The 18,522-nt window shown below is 60.2% G+C and overlaps 2 protein-coding genes across 2 annotated transcripts; both read right to left on the minus strand.

The window, feature by feature from the left end:
* Positions 1 to 41: 41 nt before the first annotated feature.
* On the minus strand, positions 42 to 17,753 carry SCHCODRAFT_02620198 (uncharacterized protein). Its single transcript, XM_050344986.1, has 9 exons — positions 17,542 to 17,753; positions 17,079 to 17,493; positions 3,434 to 3,808; positions 3,217 to 3,378; positions 1,971 to 3,162; positions 1,865 to 1,923; positions 1,231 to 1,814; positions 770 to 1,180; positions 42 to 720 (listed from the first exon to the last, which is right to left on the minus strand). Exons 1-9 carry the CDS (start codon positions 17,619 to 17,621, stop codon positions 207 to 209), a joined length of 3,792 nt encoding a protein of 1,263 aa, XP_050201340.1. The 5' UTR covers positions 17,622 to 17,753; the 3' UTR covers positions 42 to 206.
* Positions 17,745 to 18,469, minus strand: SCHCODRAFT_02239003 (uncharacterized protein). Its single transcript, XM_050342147.1, has 2 exons — positions 17,916 to 18,469; positions 17,745 to 17,855 (listed from the first exon to the last, which is right to left on the minus strand). Exon 1 carries the CDS (start codon positions 18,288 to 18,290, stop codon positions 17,928 to 17,930), a length of 363 nt encoding a protein of 120 aa, XP_050201341.1. The 5' UTR covers positions 18,291 to 18,469; the 3' UTR covers positions 17,745 to 17,855; positions 17,916 to 17,927.
* Between the last annotated feature and the right edge of the window lie 53 nt (positions 18,470 to 18,522).

Genomic DNA, 18,522 nt, shown 5'->3' on the forward strand with positions numbered 1-18,522 from the left:
GCAGCTTGAAAACTTCGCGCCACAGGGAAAAAGACCTCAGTCCTTGACGATCTTCGCTGAGGACGTTTGCTAAGGACGTCTGCTTTACCCATCCCAAAGTACAATACAGAACTACAGCTACAAGGATATATACGACCAGGCCTCCAACCCCGTAGTGTAACGACATCTACAAATTAAACGATAACTTACTGTATACTCTACACGGCTCACGAGGCGGAGGTCGGTGGCGCCGATCGTCCAGACGGCACCTGTTTGCTCTTGGGACGACGCCCTTGCGGCTTCGAGGGCGGCGTGGCATTGGCGGGTCGCTGACCCTGGCTCTCCTGCCGAGCGCCTTCCGACCGCTCGCCGTCTTGTGGTCTCCCCATTTGTCGCTGCTGCCCCGCACTCGGATTGTCCTGCCCAGACGGACGACGTCGCTGACCATCAGGACCAGGCCCCCTTCTCTTCTTCCCGCCTTCCTTCTTCGACTTCACCAACGCGGCGCTGACGGCTTCAGCCTCCACCCGCAGCCTCTCTTCCTCGGCCGTCCACCAGACCAAGAAGTCCGCCTCCGCCTGCAGGTCCCGCTCTTCCTCCTGAATCTCTTTCAGTGAGCGCTTGTCGCGTACAGGGGCGCTCTGATCCTGTTGCGCCTGCTGAATGGCCGCGAACGACATTCCCGTCGAGGGAGCTGTGACGGGCTCAACCGGTGGCGACGTCCACGCAGCAGCCGAGGATCTGGAGGCATATCAGCTGACGCTCACGATAGAAGGCTTGTAGCACTAACGTCGCACGCATCTTCGCCGGAGACTGCTTGGCGGGAGTGTATACGGGACCAAGACCACCTTCAAAGGACTTTCCAGGCCGCGGCGGCGAAGGTGGCACCTTCCGCTGGGCGGAGGGTGTCGGTTGAGACGGCCGTCTCTCGACCGGTGGGAAGGCTGAAGACAGTTGTGGTACAACTCCAGGTGTAGGGAAGTCCAGCGACGATGAACCGGCAGGTGGGGTCGAGGACGACGGAATCCGCCACGGCATGCCTGGTGTCCGCGCCGGCGGGGTGCGTGGAGGGGTGTCCTGCAATGGAAGCCTGCGCCACTCCTTCGGCGTGCCGCGAAGGGATCCCTTGCCAGAGCTCTCTGCAAGCATGCTCGGCTTAGCCTGGTTTTCGGCCTCTGCCATCAGGGACTTCATGTCAACGCTGAGCACACATTAGCTGATGATTCTTTGCTGAGGCAATAGCGAGCTTACCGAGGAGCATTCGGCGTCTTCCAAACCCTGGACGAAGAGGCGGGAGTAGTAGCCGGTGGAGGTGGCGCCCCAATATTGAACGGTGGGACAGCATCGTCCATCTCAAAAATATCATCATTACCGCTGGCAGACGACGTCAGCACCTGCGCGCCCAACGTCGGACTGGAGGGCGGCTTGCGCAAAATCTTGGTCGACGCCGACGGGGACATCTTCGCTGAGTCCTTCCTCGCCCGATTCGACGGAATGATGGGCTCCGCTACATCCTGCGTCGCCAGCCAATCCGCGTGCGCCGCCATCAGCCGCGCGACCTGCGCATCCAGCTCGTCTAGACGTAGTCGCTGCACCTGTTTCTGCCGAACGAAGGTGGCAAGCTCGGTGATGAGGTCTGGCGACAGGTCGTCCAGCATGCGACTCTCCAGGAAGGTTTCCATGTTGACTGCGATATACCCCTGCAAGCTCTCGACGAGCGGTGCCACATGATAGTGCGTAGCCTCCGCGAGGATGAAGCATGCATTGTTGACGTTGACGTGTCGCAGTATGATCTCGGAGCAGACGAGGACAAGACGGTGGAGGAGGAGCTCATTCTGCATGAAATTCATGGGTGACGAGGATGCAGTGGGCCGATGAGACTCACAGCAGCGGATATGACCTCGAATATGAAGTCGATGAGCTCGTCTACGTTGTGGGCGAAGTCTTGAAAGCAGTCAGTCTCGTCCTCATCTACAAGAGAACAGACTTACCGAAAGTACCAAAGAGCTCGTGCTCCCCACAGTATACATACTTAAGCACGTACTGCATCACCTCCCACCTGAAAGGTCGCATATCAAGGACTATGGCACCCTCTTCACCCTTCCGCCGTTCCGTCCAAACCGCCTCGTCGAAGAACGCCGCGAAGTAGTCTGTTCGACACCGCAGGACCGCCGAATGACACGTGACCTCCCGATCCTTGAACTGCAGCACCACGTCGGGGCGCAGCAGCGCATTGGGCTCCTTGCTCAAAGTGAAGCCATTCGTCGGAGCGTACAACGCGCGCAGGTCGCTCGCCAACGACGCCTCCGGCACCCGCTTCGCCGGAGACTCCAGCGCGCGCGCGAGCTTGGGAAGATCCAGCAACTGCGCGAGTGCACGCAGCTGCGGCTTGACCACACCCAGGTCCAACCCCAGCCCATCTATGCGCCCCAAGCCTGTCGCAATGCGTGGGTCCCACACCGCAAGCAGGTCATCGGTGTACAGGTAGCGCAGCAGGATGAGCACGGTGAGCGCATGGCATCCACGGATCTCGAGGGCGGGTACTGCTGACTCCTGGGTCGCGGACCTCGCCTTGCCCTCGGCGTAGTCGATGTGCAAACCCTTCAAGTCGGCGGAGTCGACAGCCCTCGAGCTTGATAGGATGTCGCGCAGCACCGTCGAGCGAGCCGCGAGCACGACGCTATGCACTGGGTACGCATCGCCATTCGGTAGGCGCACGAGCATATCGGCGCCACGGGGCATGTTTAGGAAACTATCGGCCTGCGCGTGCTCGGCCTTGTCGCTGTCCCTGCCCGGCTTATCCTTGTCGCTGTCCTTGCCCTGCTCGTCCTTCGCCTCATCGTAAACCTTCCGCGCCTCCATCTGCCGTATGAGCGCCACACAGATATCGCGCAGGACGTAGAGGTCATGCACGATCCCTCCGTCGTCCTCGTCTTCCTCATGCTCATCTTCGTGCGCCGTTGTAGCCTTCGCCCCATCTGCCCCATCAACTTCGTACACCGGCCCACGCGCCCTCGACGACGTCGGTCGCCAGCCCGGAAAGCGGTCCTCTTCATCCGGCAGCACCATGTACGGCTGCAGATGCGCCATATCCTGCGCGAGTGTGTTCCCGTGCACCGCGATCGGCTTCGGCGCCGCGTCTACGCGTATCGCTGCGAAGGCGCCTGATATGTTCGCGCAGACCTGGAGGCAATTCAGATCAAGTCTATGCGCATATATGCACCCGAGTTGACCTACCTGCGTAACCCGCTGAATGTAAGGCAGCCGCGTATACTTGAAAGGCTTGCGCCCGCCGGCTTGAGGGCCAACCTGGCCGCCCTTGCCCGTCTGCGAGCCGACGAAGACGTGTCCTGATTCCGTGCACAAGATGATGGACCCATCTGCACCCAGGGCGAAGTCCTATCAAGAGCAGTCAGTTGCTGCTGTCATCGAGCAAAACCACCTCAAAGCATACCCTGATCGCCGTGAACTGCTTCCTCAAGGCCCACACGCGCAACGGCAGTACATTTGCGCTCTTCCCGCCACGCTCCTTGATGTCGCTTCGCAGCTTCTCCTTCGGGTCACTCCGCAGGACCGCACCCGTCCTCTCCTTCCCATCGCACAAAGCTGGCGGAGGACGAAAGGTAAAAACCTCCCCGTTCGACGAGAGCGCGCCAAACACCCCATCGCTCGTCGCGATCTTGGATATATGCGCATTCTTGATCGCTTGCGGGGGGCGATAGGGCTGGATCTCGGACGGGAAGGCGGTGGGGAAGCTCAGCTTTGTGTGCTGGTAGTTGCACAGGAGAACGACGTCGCGGGATTGCAGAAGGCAGGCCATGGCCGTGTCCTACGCAGCAGTCAGAGCTGTTTTTGAGAAGATGATGGCGCAAATACCCACCGAAAGCGCGACGTCGACCACGCGCGAGACCCATGTCACCTTCCGCGGCAGCACCTGAACAGGCTGATCGTAGCCCAGCTGCCCGGAATTCGTGCCCCAGGTATAGACCTCCTCCGCGGTCCAGCAAGCAGAGCACGTCTTCGCCGCTGCGATCCCTCCCACCGTCTCCTTGCGCAGGGCACCCATGATCCTCCGCGGCGTCACCTGGATGGGCTCCTGAGTGAAGGGCCCAGTGACTTCGACGACGTAACCCAGCTGTGCGAATCGATTAAGCCCCCACGAGAGGACCTCTCCCGAGATCGTGAGCACGAGGGTGTGGTCCTGGCCGAGTGCGGTGGATGCAATGCTCAGGGACGGGACAGAGGAGTGAAGGGGTTGGAAGGAATACTGCAGCGTGTGCTGACCAGGTCCGAGTCTACGCGGGCTGTAAGCGAAGGGTCGAAAGCGCACAGGACTCGCTCACCTGCCGCCGCTACCGAATCCACATACTCGTATATTGGATGCGGGTTCGTTGGTTATGACAGCCGTGTGCAGTTTAGACATGTGTATGGCGTGGATGTGAGCCGGCAGAAAGCGGCGATCGTCTGGGGGGACCCCGCGTAGGGCGGGGATGACGACGCTCTCTGGGTAGACTCTGTCGTCGCCGTTTCCGAGACCCAGCGCGGCATTCTTGTTGATGCCCCATGTGAAGAGCTCTGCGCGGGAATCATTGGGGATTGGCTTGGTGCCCTCGACGGTCGCATTGAAGAGATCGAAGGCGGTGTATCCCTCGAGGTCCTTCAGGGAGATGTCAATGTCGCTCCGCTGCAGGAGAAGGATGCTGAGATGGGTCAGAACCTGTCCGATAAGCTATCGACAAATCACGCACGCAGCAGGTAAATTGCCCGCATAGAGCGCGCGATGCAGCGCCGTCCAGCCGCTCTCCGCGTCCGCCAGATTGACGTTGATCGCTGGATGGCGCAGCAGTATGCGCACGTAGTCGAGGGCATCCAAGCCCGCCGAGCAGGCAAGATGGAGGGGCGTCCGTCCAAGCCAGTCTCGCTTGTTCACGTCCAGCGTCGACGCCGTTAGCGTCCTCGTCCACGAGCCCGGAGTTCCACGCCCCGCGCTCGTGCTGGGTGCACCACCGCCGGGCTTAGCCCGGTCGGCGTCCAGCAGGCGCTGGAACGCCTGCTTGTTGCGATAGTGGAAGTGGGCATGGAGCTGGGTCATGCGCTGGTGCTGGGGCCGACCTAGCGATATACGTTGGACCGTATATCGACGGGGTCGGGTTGGGTGCTCTTCGGTGTCGAGGAGCACGCGGGTAGAAAACTCGAGGAGATGCGAGGTGCCGAGGTTTTCTGCGAGTACGGGGACGAGGTAGATGATGGTAAGAGACGAGCGACGCGCGGGGTTATTCGACGGAGTAGATAGCTTGACTGTTCTTGACTTGTCAGGTCGTCTGCATGACGCAGCGCCAATCACCGGGCCGGTGACCCGCAACCCTTCGCACCCCGCTGGCTCAACGCCCCCTCTCTGAGCTGCCTTCCACGTTCGACTGTCGAGTGCGCGACCATCTCGTGCGCTCGACCCGACAAACGTGCCACCCGCCTCTCTCTCGTCATCACATGCCTTCGACCCTCTCCTTTCGATCTCATCTCATCGTCAACGTGCGACGACCTGCGAGCAGACCACGCACGCCGCTCATGTACTCGACGACGACCAGCTACACACGTACACTACCCGCCCGCGCACAATGTCATAGTTCCTTCTCGTCTTCGACCGTCCTCACTCGCTCTTGCTGCCCCGCGAGGATGTAAGCACATCACAACGTCCGTCCCCCGCGCCTCCGCTCCCTCAACCCGCCCCTCTGCCGTCGAAGACGTCCCGCGCTCCCCGTGCAAAGTCAAATTTCAATGCTCACATATTATCGGCACCGACGCACGCGCGCGCTCCCCCGTCTCTCCATTGCCCCCACCGTCCCCTCCTCCATCTCCCCCACTCCCAGCACCGGTCGCTCCCTGTCGATCCCGCCTCCCCCGTCTTTCGCTCTCCCGTCCCCCGCCTTTTGCTTCCCGCCTCCTTCCGTCCACTTCCCACCTAGTTATATGCGCTTTCCCATCGCCTTCGACCCCTCCTCTCCCTTCGTCTCCTCCCTCCTCCCTCCTCCTCCATCCCCCACCCCTCACGCGTCCGCCGGACGCCCTTCCCCCTCGAGATTCGCGGCTCGAAGTCGACTTTGCCGCGGGGAAGGGGTGGCGCGCGGAAGGAGTCGACCGCGATGGAGGGCCGAGGGTTGGGGAGCTCGAGAAAAGCCCTGCGCGAGGAACAAGTCCGGCGCGAAGGGGGGAGCAGTGCTAGGGGGAGATTAGCGCGAAGGGGGGGATGAGCGCGAAGGGGAGATCAGATGAGCGCGAACCGGGACAGCACCAACACCTCGGGCAAGGACTCCTTCCACCCGCGCACCCGTGTCCACCCCTCGCGTGTCCGTGTCCACCCCTTCCCCTTCCCCTTCCACGTCCGCGTCCACCCCTGCCATCCGCGCGTCCGCATCCACCCCTGCCATCCGCGCGTCCGCATCCACCCCTCGCGCGTCCGCGCTCACCCCTTCCACGTCATCCGTATCAAGACGGCCGATCTACGCACCGTTGGAGGGGGGAGGGATTTTACCTCGGGAGGGGCGAGGGAACTCCCCATCGGAAGGGGGAGCAAACACCCCGTCGAAAGGGGGAGCAAACACACCGTAGGAAGGGGTGAGGGAGCTCCCCGTCGAAAGGGGGCGAGGGAACTCCTCATCGGAAGGGGGAGATCTCTCCTTGTCGGAAGGGGGCGAGGGAACTCCTCATCGGAAGGGGGAGATCTCTCCTTGTCGGAAGGGGGCAAGGGAACTCCCCATCGGAAGGGGGAGCAAACACACCGTCGAAAGGGGGGAATGACGCACCGGGAACTCCCCCCCCTCGAATATTTCGTCGAGGGTGCGCGCTCGCTTCCTCGGGGCGAGGGTGCGCGTTCGCTTCCTCGGGCTGAGGGTGCGCGTTCGCTTCCTCGGGCTGATGGTGCGCGTCCGCCTCCTGGCGTTGAGGGTGCGCGTTCGCTTCCTCGGGCTGAGGGTGCGCGTCCGCCTCCTCGGGTTGAGGGTGCGCGCTCGCGCATTCAGGGGGGGAGGGATCTGGGCGACGGGTTAGCGCGCTTCGAGGGAGGTGGGGGAGCGGAGGGGGGAAGAGGTGGGGCGGAGGGGGAAAGAGAGGTGTAGCGGAAGGGGAAGGGGAAGACGAGGGAGAGGGAGAGGGAGAGGGAGGTCCAGCGAAGGAGGAAGTGAAGTATAGCGGAGGGGGAGGGAGGAGGTCTCGCGAAGCGAGAAGGAGGTGTAGCAACGAGGGAGGGGGAACGTGGTCTCGCGGAGGGAGACGGAGGTGTAGCAGCGAGCGAAGGGAGGTGTGGCAGCGAGGGAGGGAGGTGTCGCAGAGGGGGAGGGAGGTGTCGCGGGAGGGAATGGGAAGGGGTGCACTTGCGAATCTATCAACTCACAAGATGGCTTCCTTTTTTGTCGAGCCCCCATCCTTCTTTGTGTGAGCCCAACCCCACCCTCTTCAGACCCTCGTTAGAAACCTAGGACCAGCGAGTCAGCAGGCAAAGTGGGGTGAGCACGAAGGGGAGAGCCAACCTGACACTCGCCCCCTCGGAAAGGAGGAGAGCGAGGGAGGGCCCGGGACAGACCCTGGCGGCGCACGCATGCCCCGGTGGTCGAGGGCGCACGCACACCCTCGATGGTCAAGAACGGCCAGGATCTGTGAGTAATGCGTCAATCAACGCGCTTGAGAGAGCAAATAAGCACACTTCAAAGAGAAGATAAGCACTGTCCACTCACCGACACCACCCCCCTCCGCATCCATCCATCCACCCCCTCCCACAAGACGGAGGGCCCCTCCTTCGACGCATCTCTCACCGAGAGGGTGCAGGGGTGCCTCCGGCGGTTCGGTCTCTTCAAAACAAAATCGGGGAGGGGGTCAGTACGCATGCAACGGAAGAGGGTCAGTACGAAGACACCCACCCTCTTTGCATATCATTCTTTCCATCCTCTTCGCACCATCCCCACCTCCTTCACATGATTCCCACCCTCTTCGCATTATCCGCCGAGGGAGTGGCCCGCGCGCGGCCCGGGCTGGGGAAACAGTCCACCGAGAAAGGGAAAGAGGCCCCTTGCGCCGCTTCCCATGTCGCCACTCTCACCGCTGTCCGCGCCGTCACCTTTACCGCTTCCCGGGCCGCGAAGGGGAAGGTTCCCCTCCCTCGCCACCCTCACCGTTCCCTCGCAGTCACCTTCACCGCTGCCCGTGCCGCCGCCTTCACCGCTTCTCGAGCCGCCGAGGGAAAGCGCTCCCACCCTCGCCCCATGACTCGTCAAGTGAGCGCGCGCGCCTCGCCCCGTCACCGAACGAGAGGGGAAATTCCTTCCTCTAGCGAGCGGGGGAGGCCCTTCGCGTAGCGAGAGGAAGAGGCCCTTCCCCCTCACCGAGCGCGAAGAGGGAGCTCCTTCCCCTTTGCGCTTGCTCCCCACGACGCGTGCACCGAGCCTCATCTGCGAGTAAGGGGGATGGTAGGGGACCCCCTACCCTCCTCGGAAAAGGCCCGCCACAGGAGCATCGCACGCGTCCGGCGGCTCAGATTAGCATGAAGGGCGGCTCAAACTAGCATGAAGGGGCATGCACTCGGTGCGTTTCGGCAAGAAACCCATCGATTTGCCCCCTCTCGCGAGCGAGGGTACCCCTCGTCCCACCCGCCCAAGCAAAAGGGGAAGTCCCACTCCCGGAGAAAAGGGGAACCCCTCCACCGTCACGAAGCTCGCCGAGGGAGCGCGCGCATGCCTCCAGCGGCTCAGCCTAGCGAAGGTGCGGAGGGAGTAGTACACCTCTCACGAAAACACAGACCCACGAAAACATAGACTCGCGAAAACACAGAGGGGGAGCGTAGCTCACGATATCCTCGCCCCTTCCGCGATTAAGCGTTCCCCCTGACACCCTTTGCTTTGCTTTGAGAAGGCGGGGGAGGCCCCCACCCCACCCCATCCTTGTCGTCACATCAGAAGGGGAACAGAGGGGCCCCTCCCTCATCGCGCACCTCGCTGGAGGGTGAGAGTGCGTGCCTCGGCAGCGCGAACTGGCAAGAATCTCGGTCAGTAAGCTCGTCCGAAAGCAATAAAGCGCAGAACTCACCGACACTTTCGCCCCCTTCCGCAGCGAGAAGCGCCCGCATCCATCCCTTTCGCCAATAAAGGTGGGGGGAATTCCCTTCCCCATCGCACCACTCGTCTGAGGGAGCGCGCGCACGCCTCCGGCGGCTCGGCCTGCTCCAAAAATGGCCACATTCAGTACGATTTGTCAAAATAAGGGAAAGGGTACGATTCACCCATAAGTCCCACCCCGTCCGCGAGTACGCGCATCCCCGCTTGCCCCCTTCTCCCGAGAAGGGGTGGGGAATCCCTCCCCACATCGTGTTCCTCATTCAAGGGGGCGCAAACTGGCCTCGCACGGCTCAAGCTGGCGAATTTATGGGTCAGAGAACTCGACCAAAAGCAATAAAGGCGGAACGCACCAACAGTTTCCACCCCCCTCTGCGATAGAGCACGGCCCCGCCCACCCCTTTCGCCCAGAAGGGTGGGGGAAGCCCCCTTCCTCATCGCGCCACTCGCCCGAGGGTGCGCGCGCGCTTCCGGCGGCTCGTCCTGCGAAACTATAGGCTCAGCAAGTACGCTTTGCTAAACAATAGAAAACGGGTGAAAACTCACCTATATCTCGCCCCCTCTCGACGAGTAAGGGCATCCCCACGCTCCCCTCCTTCAGCCGAACCCCCTACCCACGAGTAAGAACACCCGCGCGCACCCTTCCACAAAGGGAATAATCGCATAATCCGCACGAGGGAGTGAGGGCGCGCGCACAACTGCGCGGAGCACTGAGAAAATTCATCTATGGATAGAGGGGGTCAGCGAGGGTGGTGTACGACGAGTATAGCCCACCGACACGCAGAAACACCCCCGTCCGCTTTTTCTCGTCTCAGGGAGCCCCCCTCCATCGTCTACTTCACCGGAGGGAATTCACGCATGCCTTTCGCGACTCCTCAAATGACCATGAGTTACTTCGGGAAGGGTCAGCGCGATCTTGGAGGTTGCAACTCACGGACGGACGCCGTGGCTGAGGGTACACCCCCCTCGTTATGCCGTCCGCTCGAAATAGCGCGTGCTCACCTCCAGCGGCTTGGGGGTTTGGCGAAAGATGCATCTGAAATCTAATCAGCGCGACGCAGTAACGAGAACCCCACCTGCAGTATCGAGTGCGTCTAGGTGCTGGTCCTTCTACGATACTGAAGCCGGATAACGGAGCACCTTTTCACGTCAAAGACTCGCGCGTCGTCAAAATAACCCAGAGAAAGGGGTCTAGACGGAAGGTTGGGGTGGCGTGGGGTGGCCTGAATCGCTGGGTCAAGGGTTGAGGCAAGCCGTGGCGTCGATTTGGAAGTGAGGGGAGGGATGAGAGACGGCGACGCGAGCGTTGCGCGCACCGCCTGCGACGAGATGAGCTACGACGCGTGACGACAGAGAGGCGTGGACTCACCGCTACAGAGGGCGCTCGAGACTCGCCAAAGTCTCTTCGTCGTCGTTCTGAGGAGCACTGGCCAGGTCGAGAATATCAGCGCCTCAAGGCAGTCGAAGGCCGTGCGATGTCCCGCTCCTGCCCGGGCGGCATCAACCAGTCACCTTCATGGTTGTTAAGCAGAGCAAGCACAGAAGAAGGTCGCGCTCACAATAAGTCGTTGCTCAGAGCCGCACCGCTCAGCGTACTGGATACGCAGTACCGAGTCCTGGTAGATGTCTATCGCGGTCATAGAGCAAAGCCGCCCTTCTTGAGCGAGCCTGCCGCGCGCGTCGAGACAGGAAGGCTGAGAGGAAGGCTGAGCACGACGTCGGCGTTGATGACGGAGAGAGGAAGGTGGCCTTCGAAGGTCGGCGTGATGGCCTGAAATAAAGTCAGTCAGGGTGGTGCGATGTCGAAACACAACCCGTCGTCATCCGACAGGCACGGGCCAGACAGCGATGAGCGATCCTATTGCTACTGAAGGGGTATGAGCAATCGACGCACCTGAGAAGCATAAATAGCAATTAGTGCGTTTGGTGTCGATTGATGGTGCGCGTTCGAAACAAGCTGTGTGAAAGGATCAGTCGATCAGTAGAACGTACATAGCAGAGCGGACGCAGGTAGTAGTAGGTAGTGATCGTCTAGGATACAACTCCATTCAGTACGAAGCCGATAGTAAAGACGGCAGACTCACGAAGCACTGCCGAACGAGGAGAGATAAAGACCTGGATAGAGACGGGTCAGAAAAGTTAGAACAAGGAAACGAAGAGAGCGCTCACACTAAACGCGATGTTGCATGATGCAAATGAGAGGTAGAGGAAGTCAAGAACAGTAGAAAAGAGGAAGGAAGGCATCGGAATGCTGGTCGAAGCAGTGAGGTGCCCTACCCTTTATACTTCGCGAGCGGCCCAACGCCGCGCCTAGTCACCGCACAAACTTCCAGACCGGCTTCGCATATTTCCGGATCAGACCTCGGCGGTCCGCGACCGAGACCCGCCCAGCGAAAAGTCGGAAGATTGGGGGATGAGCGGGGAGAGCGCGCATTCAATCTTCCGCCTCCCCCTGCGCGAATGTCAGCCAGAGCGCAAGCAAAAGGCATCGAGACTTGCTCACCCGGTCAGGAGATGCCGTGAACGTGGTGTCAGGCGGGAAAGTACGGATGATTCATGCGATTTCTCCGCTCAGTGGCGCGCAACTTGCAGGATGGTGGGCATCGTCTTTCTGTCCGCGTCGCCTGCAATCAGCGTCAGCAAGGCGGCGGAAAGCAGACCGATAGTCGAGGGTCACGTGGCGGTGTTGACGTGGCGCGGGCAAGACACAGGAAAGTCGAGGGGAATGTCGAACTTGCTGCCATCACGCTATATCTCCATTTAGCAGGCCTTGAGCTGCGCGGAGGGCGGGGCGTTTTCGGCGGGTCTCCCCTCCCTCGCTCACTTCCCCAAAGCCCCGGGGGTGACGCGACATGTGGGTGCGGCACTGTCGAGATGTTAAACGCTCGCAGGTCAGGGAATAATATGGTTGATACATCGTTCTCGCCAAGGGGAGGACAGCGGGGTGGGCGCAGACGCGCCGAGGCCGCCGCCGGCGTGCATCAAACTTCCAGAGCTCTGATCCAATAATTCGGTGTCCAGAGCGTCGCGTTGAAGAGTACTTGCCTGCCGTGAAGCGGAGGAACTCGCGGGGGACCGTAATAGCGGCATTCGGGTATTCAGCGATGTAGACGCAAGGGCCGGGTCCCGGAAGCGGCGGAGTACCATGGAAATGTTATGATTTGGATGATCAGTGACGTGCATGCGGTGAGGCGTTCTGTATACGACGCGCAGGGGGTGGGGAACATGTGGGTAGACGAGGAGACGGTGGTGTATTGCGAGGGGGAAATAGCGCAGAGAGCGTCCACGCTTCCTAGATCACATGGGAAATACTCGTAGACTATGTTACTGTGCTTATCTGGTCAGTGCAGGCCCGGGCGGCGGATGTACGAACGCACCAAAACCGACGCCACATATTCAAACCACCTTTCCGGCGTCCTACAGACCGCACTATGCTGCGGCGGCGGGCTGCGCAAGCGAGAAACGGCTCTACAAAACGTCCCCCGTCGCTCTATGGTGGTTCAGCATCTCCGTTCAGGTGACGACTGGTCGAGGATATCCGGGTAGGGTGTGCATACATCTTGCGTCGACCTTCAGGAACGATAGGAGAGAACGTGTTCCCTGACCATCTACAGAAGGTAAGCCTTACAACATGCTTCAGAGGTGCCGCTGGGACATGTCTGGACCCATCGTGGGTGCTGGGAGTGATGGGGGATAGGTGCGATACGCCCAGATCGCGTCGTGAAGCAGTAAGCGTGTCGTCCAAAAAGCTCTCAAGAATCCCGTTGTGCTGTCTGTTCCGTTCGCGGGGGATGGGAGGGGTGTCGCTGGATGACGAGGTTCCCGTTGTTGGTAGTACGGGGGGCAGTGGCGATGGACGACGAAGAACGCAAGAGGAGCGGCGGGGCAAGTGCGGTCGGCAGGTGCCGAGGACCGGCGGCGCGGCGCGAAAGCCGGTAAGCGCCCGGCGCTAACGGCGCACTCCTTGTTCTCGGCCGTCATCATCGTTCCCCGTGTCTGCGCGCCGCCCCGTCGATCGCCTCTGCGCTGTGCAGGCGACCTTGACTATGCCGTGAAACTGCTCTCTAGTCCCCTCGTGCGATATCATGACCAATTTGTTGACAATCTCGCAAGAAATATATGCGCAAGACGCGGGAAAGAGCCTCTGCGCGGCAGTCTTCACGTTGAGCTACGCGCCGCTCGCAACACGTGTACTGGCAAGAACAAGGTCACCTCGACTCAGGCAACCGTGCGGGACAGTCTAGGCAAGTCCCGCGCGGGGCGAACAGTTGTTGATTTGTTGATACCGATGGTACTTCTCGTCAAAACCTTCCGACTTTGGTAGGCCTCCCGCGACCCTGATGGCCGGACACATGAGCCTTCGGCCGCTCTCGTGTGCTCTCGGACCAGCCGGCCGCTCGTCCCGCTACCTGGAGCTTCCGTCGAGAGTCGTGCCGTGTCCTCCGAGTTCTCGGACCTCTCATGTCAATCCCTCGATTTTGTCAACGACGCGCACACCGCAGCAGCGCGTGCCCTTGCTTTTTCCTGTCACCCTCTGCCGCACCACACAAAGCTCAAGCTCGACTTTGCTACGCGCGCGCGCGCGTAGATGGATTTTTTTCCCAGTACGTGATACATAACTTGGTACGAATATCGCACGCTCACCTCTGTCTAGACCTTCTATATGTCGCCGAAGCCTTCCCTTCCGCTCGTCAACGCCGACGTCGCTGTCCGAGTCCTTGACATTCACGAACAATCATCCTCATCGCCGCATGCCCCGCCCTCAATCGAGTTTAGAGCTGACACAACACATCGTCGTCCGCCGAGCAGCGTGACATGGTGCGTGGTACGAGCTCTGTCACCGAGTCCAGCGCTCACCACTGTCCAGACCCCAAACATTGAATATCCTCCACGGAACTGGCCCGGAATGTCCGTCCGCCGACTGAGGCCTCGCCATCTCAAACCCTCCGACCTTGCCGACCCTGCCCCTGCCTACGTCGACTGCCGTCCCTCGCTACTCAACAGCGCACCCTCTCCCCACGAATGAAGCTCATCGCCGCACGCCACTCCTCATCGCCGCATTCCACGCTCGTCTGTCAAAGCAATGAATCCTTGTCTGGCAAGGGGAATATTAGGTGCGTTACACGTTTCTCGGGGTGGGGAAGTAGACTGACAACGCTCTAGAATTTCGTGCGGGGCGATGAGGCAATGCATCGCCGCTCGGCAAGCGATGCCATTGCGTTCATTCACCTGCGCTTTTGTTGTCGACATTTGCTGATTGTCAACGTCCCGTCAAACCCGTCGCGCTCACCCTTCCACGAACAACAACATGAGCTCGCTCGTGCAATCCCAACGACCCGCGCTCGTGTCTCCGACGCTTCCTGCGCCTCCTGCATTATCATCGTGCCGAATCAAGCGCTGAAGCAATAGATTTTCGTCCGCCGAGCAGGCAAATAAGGTACGTGCTCTGCTTTCTATTCACGAAATGAGCGCTGACCCCTGGTTACTTCCTCCAGCTGGCTCCTTCGCTGGCACCTTCAAGCGCGTCTGTGTGCTTCATATGACGCTTTCACCTTTGCCATCAAGGATTGAGCCTGTTCAGCTCACCTCGCCCCTCCTATCGCGGCAAGCGCTGCTCCCCTATCCTTCTGCCAAGCGTTGCCTGCTGCCTCACATCACCTCGTCTCTCGCCCTCGACTTCCTTGCGCTCTGTTGAACCTCTCCGAAGCGTTCTAGACAGCCCACCGCCTTCCATCACCTTCTGATCAATATAACAATGTATCTCCGTCCGCAGAGCGACATAGTGCGCTCTGGGCTCCTGTTTTGAAGTCCTTGGGCTTTGCAGTCTCGCGAGTACCCTGCTTACTTGTCGGGCGCTCCGCTGAGTTCCCAAGGGCTTAGATGAGCTCTTGAACGCTTTCGCGTGTCCCTGAGCGCATCCTTGAGTACGCCACTGACCTCCCAAGCGTGTTGCTCACCATGCATACTGTACTGTATTGCCTGTCTTGTATCCTGTAATGGAGTTTCTGCTCATCTGTCTGCTTCAACTCGTGTCTGCCTTCGTCTTTTCTATTTGTCTTTGCTCTCAGTCAGCTGCATTCGACTTGCTCGACTGGCTTGAAACTCATTCAAGTCAATTGTCACTCATCCTTGAGTGTCGCTCGCCATCTCATGAGCAAGTCTGCACTTCTCGACTCTCGACACGGTCTCGAACACAATTTCCTCCTGACGCAGTCTTCTCATTCCCGTCTCGGTGTTCTCATCCCTGACACGGTGTTGTCATCCCCATCTCATCCCTGCAATGGTGCCTATCACTCCGTGAGCACCTCACCACCATCCTGCCAGCCTCGGCCGTGGCTTACGCTGCCTGCTGGGCTATCGTCTCACTCATCAATCTCGTCATGTCATCCCTCGGCCTTGATGTTGCATGGTTCTCCCTGCCCACCTGCGCTCCGTCCATTCTCTCCTACTCAGTCACCTACATTGTGGTGCTTGTAGATCGTGCTATAGCTCATCCATATACTTACAGCTTGTTTAGTGTATTTGTAGTCTGTTGCTCACACCCACACATTGCTCGGGTGCACAACAGGACCTGCCTCACGGGCCTCCCTTATATACATCTACCAGCGACCAGTCTCGAGCCCTCGGATCAGCTCGCGGATGGCGAGTCGGCGCACTCGACGTGATCGTACGACGGAACGGAGGTGTGGACAGGCCCAGGACTGAAGCCGCACAGCCCTCGAACGGCAATGAAGCACCGTCGAACGACTATTGACCGAGATCACGGACAATTTGTGATGACTGGAACAGGGTCTGTGATGTCTGGAATGGAGCCTGTGATGACGGGCGCTGGTGGCAGAGGAGGGTGACGAGGACTGTAAAATCGGAGGGAGGGGGGCAAAGGCAAGCACACATTAGCAAGTTAGCCGAGAGGTAGGCCAGCCAACACACTCCCACCTTGCCTTTGAACGAGAAGGAACGGAAAGGAACTTGCCTCTGCAGAATTGTTGGAGCACCATTGTCACGCTTTCCCACCGAGTTCGGGGGGCATAGGATAGGAAGGAGAGACAGCGGCAACTCGTAGCCCCGGAAACCCCTTAGTTTGGAAAATACGATGCCAGCGCACTTTGTCCGAAGGCGCTAGCTGCAGCGGTTGGCGAGATAGAACCTTAAGGAGGTCGTAGATGCGAAACTTTTTGCTTTTGACCAAAAAGGAAACACGACGGTTCAACTTGTGTCACATCACGCGGGCCGCGCAGGGTGGACCCGACCCCGGCCTCGCAAACCCTGTCGCCGTACGCCGGCCGAGACAACGAGTGGGCGAGAACTAGAGTCGAGCGACGAAAAGCTGTGTACATACTTAAGCACACCTCCCAAAGGCCGTCTATGAGTACCGCAAACATGTCGCGCAATACAATCCCCCCATTATCCTCGTCCTCCTCCCACTCATCTTCGTGCGCGGCGGGAGCCTTCGACCCATCGACATCGTACACCAGCCCACGCACCCTCGACCGCGCCGCCACGCGCGCGCTCGACGACGTCGGCCTACGCACCCTCGACAGCACCGGCCCGCACGCCCTCGGCAACGTCGGCCACCTCAGAGCCCACACGCGCAACGGTAGTACATTCGCACTCTTCCCGCCACGCTCCTTGACGTCACTTCGTAGCTCCTCCTTCAGATCGCTTCGCAGCTTCTCCTTCGGGTCGCTGCGCAGAACCGAGCCCGTCTTCTCCTTCCCATCGCCCAGAGCTGGCGGAGGACGAAAGGTAAAGACCTCCCCATTCGACGAGAGCGCGCCAAACACCCCATCGCTCGTCGCGATCTTGGATATATGCGCATTCTTGATCGCTTGCGGAGGCCGATAGGGCTGGATCTCGGACGGAAAGGCGGTGGGGAAGCTCAGCTTGGTGTGCTGGTAGTTGCACAAGAGAACGACGTCGCGGGATTGCAGGAGGCAGGCCATGGCCGTGTCCTATGCAGCAGTCAGAGCTGTCTTTGAGAAGAGAATGGCGCATACCCACCGAAAGCGCGACGTCGACCACGCGCGAGACCCATGTCACCTTCCGCGGCAGCACCTGAACAGGCTGATCGTAGCCCAGCTGCCCGGAATTCGTGCCCCAGGTATAGACTTCCTCCGCGGTCCAGCAAGCAGAGCACGTCTTCGCCGCTGCGATCCCTCCCACCGTCTCCTTGCGCAGGGCACCCATGATCCTCCGCGGCGTCGCCTGGATGGGCTCCTGAGTGAAGGGCCCAGTGACTTCGACGACGTAACCCAGCTGTGCGAATCGGTTGAGCCCCCACGAGAAGACCTCCCCCGAGATCGTGAGCACGAGGGTGTGGTCCTGGCCGAGTGCGGTGGATGCAATGCTCAGGGACGGGACAGAGGAGTGAAGGGGTTGGAAGGAATACTGAAGCGTGTGCTGACCAGGTCCGAGTCTACGCGGGCTATAAGCGAAGGGTCGAAAGCGCACAGGACTCGCTCACCTGCCGCCGCTACCGAATCCACATACTCGTATATTGGATGCGGGTTCGTTGGTTATGACAGCCGTGTGCAGTTTAGACATGTGTATGGCGCGGATGTGAGCCGGCAGAAAGCGGCGATCGTCTTGGGGGACCCCGCGTAGGGCGGGGATGACGACGCTCTCTGGGTAGACTCTGTCGTCGCCGTTTCCGAGACCCAGCGCGGCATTCTTGTTGATGCCCCATGTGAAGAGCTCTGCGCGGGAATCATTGGGGATTGGCTTGGTGCCCTCGACGGTCGCATTGAAGAGATCGAAGGCGGTGTATCCCTCGAGGTCCTTCAGGGAGATGTCAATGTCGCTCCGCTGCAGAAGGAGGATGCTGAGATGGGTCAGAACCTGTCCGATAAGCTATCGACAATTTACGCACACAGCAGGTAAATTGCCCGCATAGAGCGCGCGATGCAGCGCCGTCCAGCCGCTCTCCGCGTCCGCCAAATTGACGTTGATCGCTGTATGGCGCAGCAGTATGCGCACGTAGTCGAGGGCATCCAAGCCCGCCGAGCAGGCAAGATGGAGGGGCGTCCGCCCAAGCCAGTCTCGCTTGTTCACGTCCAGCGTCGACGCCGTTAGCGTCCTCGTCCACGAGCCCGGAGTTCCACGCCCCGCGCTCGTGCTGGGTGCACCACCGCCGGGCTTAGCCCGGTCGGCGTCCAGCAGGCGCTGGAACGCCTGCTTGTTGCGATAGTGGAAGTGGGCATGGAGCTGGGTCATGCGCTGGTGCTGGGGCCGACCTAGCGATATACGTTCGACCGTATATCGACGGGGTCGGGTTGGGTGCTCTTCGGTGTCGAGGAGCACGCGGGTAGAGAACTCGAGGAGATGCGAGGTGCCGAGGTTTTCTGCGAGTACGGGGACGAGGTAGATGATGGTAAGAAACAAGTGACTATCCGACGGAATAGATAGCTTGACTATTCTTGACTAGGTGTCAGTTAGTCTGCATGAC

Source organism: Schizophyllum commune (genome assembly GCF_000143185.2).
Source record: "Schizophyllum commune H4-8 unplaced genomic scaffold SCHCOscaffold_4, whole genome shotgun sequence".
Taxonomy (NCBI): domain Eukaryota; kingdom Fungi; phylum Basidiomycota; class Agaricomycetes; order Agaricales; family Schizophyllaceae; genus Schizophyllum; species Schizophyllum commune.

Excerpts from the sequence above, each read along its gene's own strand:
- SCHCODRAFT_02620198 (XM_050344986.1), bottom strand. The coding sequence starts at position 17,621 with ATGTCTAAACTGCACACGGCTGTCATAACCAACGAACCCGCATCCAAT. Across the intron at positions 1,815-1,864 it reads TCGAGGTCATATCCGCTGCT|AATGAGCTCCTCCTCCACCG; the intron begins GTGAGTCTCATC and ends AATTTCATGCAG. Across the intron at positions 1,181-1,230 it reads AAGACGCCGAATGCTCCTCG|CGTTGACATGAAGTCCCTGA; the intron begins GTAAGCTCGCTA and ends ATGTGTGCTCAG.
- SCHCODRAFT_02239003 (XM_050342147.1), bottom strand. The coding sequence starts at position 18,290 with ATGACCCAGCTCCATGCCCACTTCCACTATCGCAACAAGCAGGCGTTC.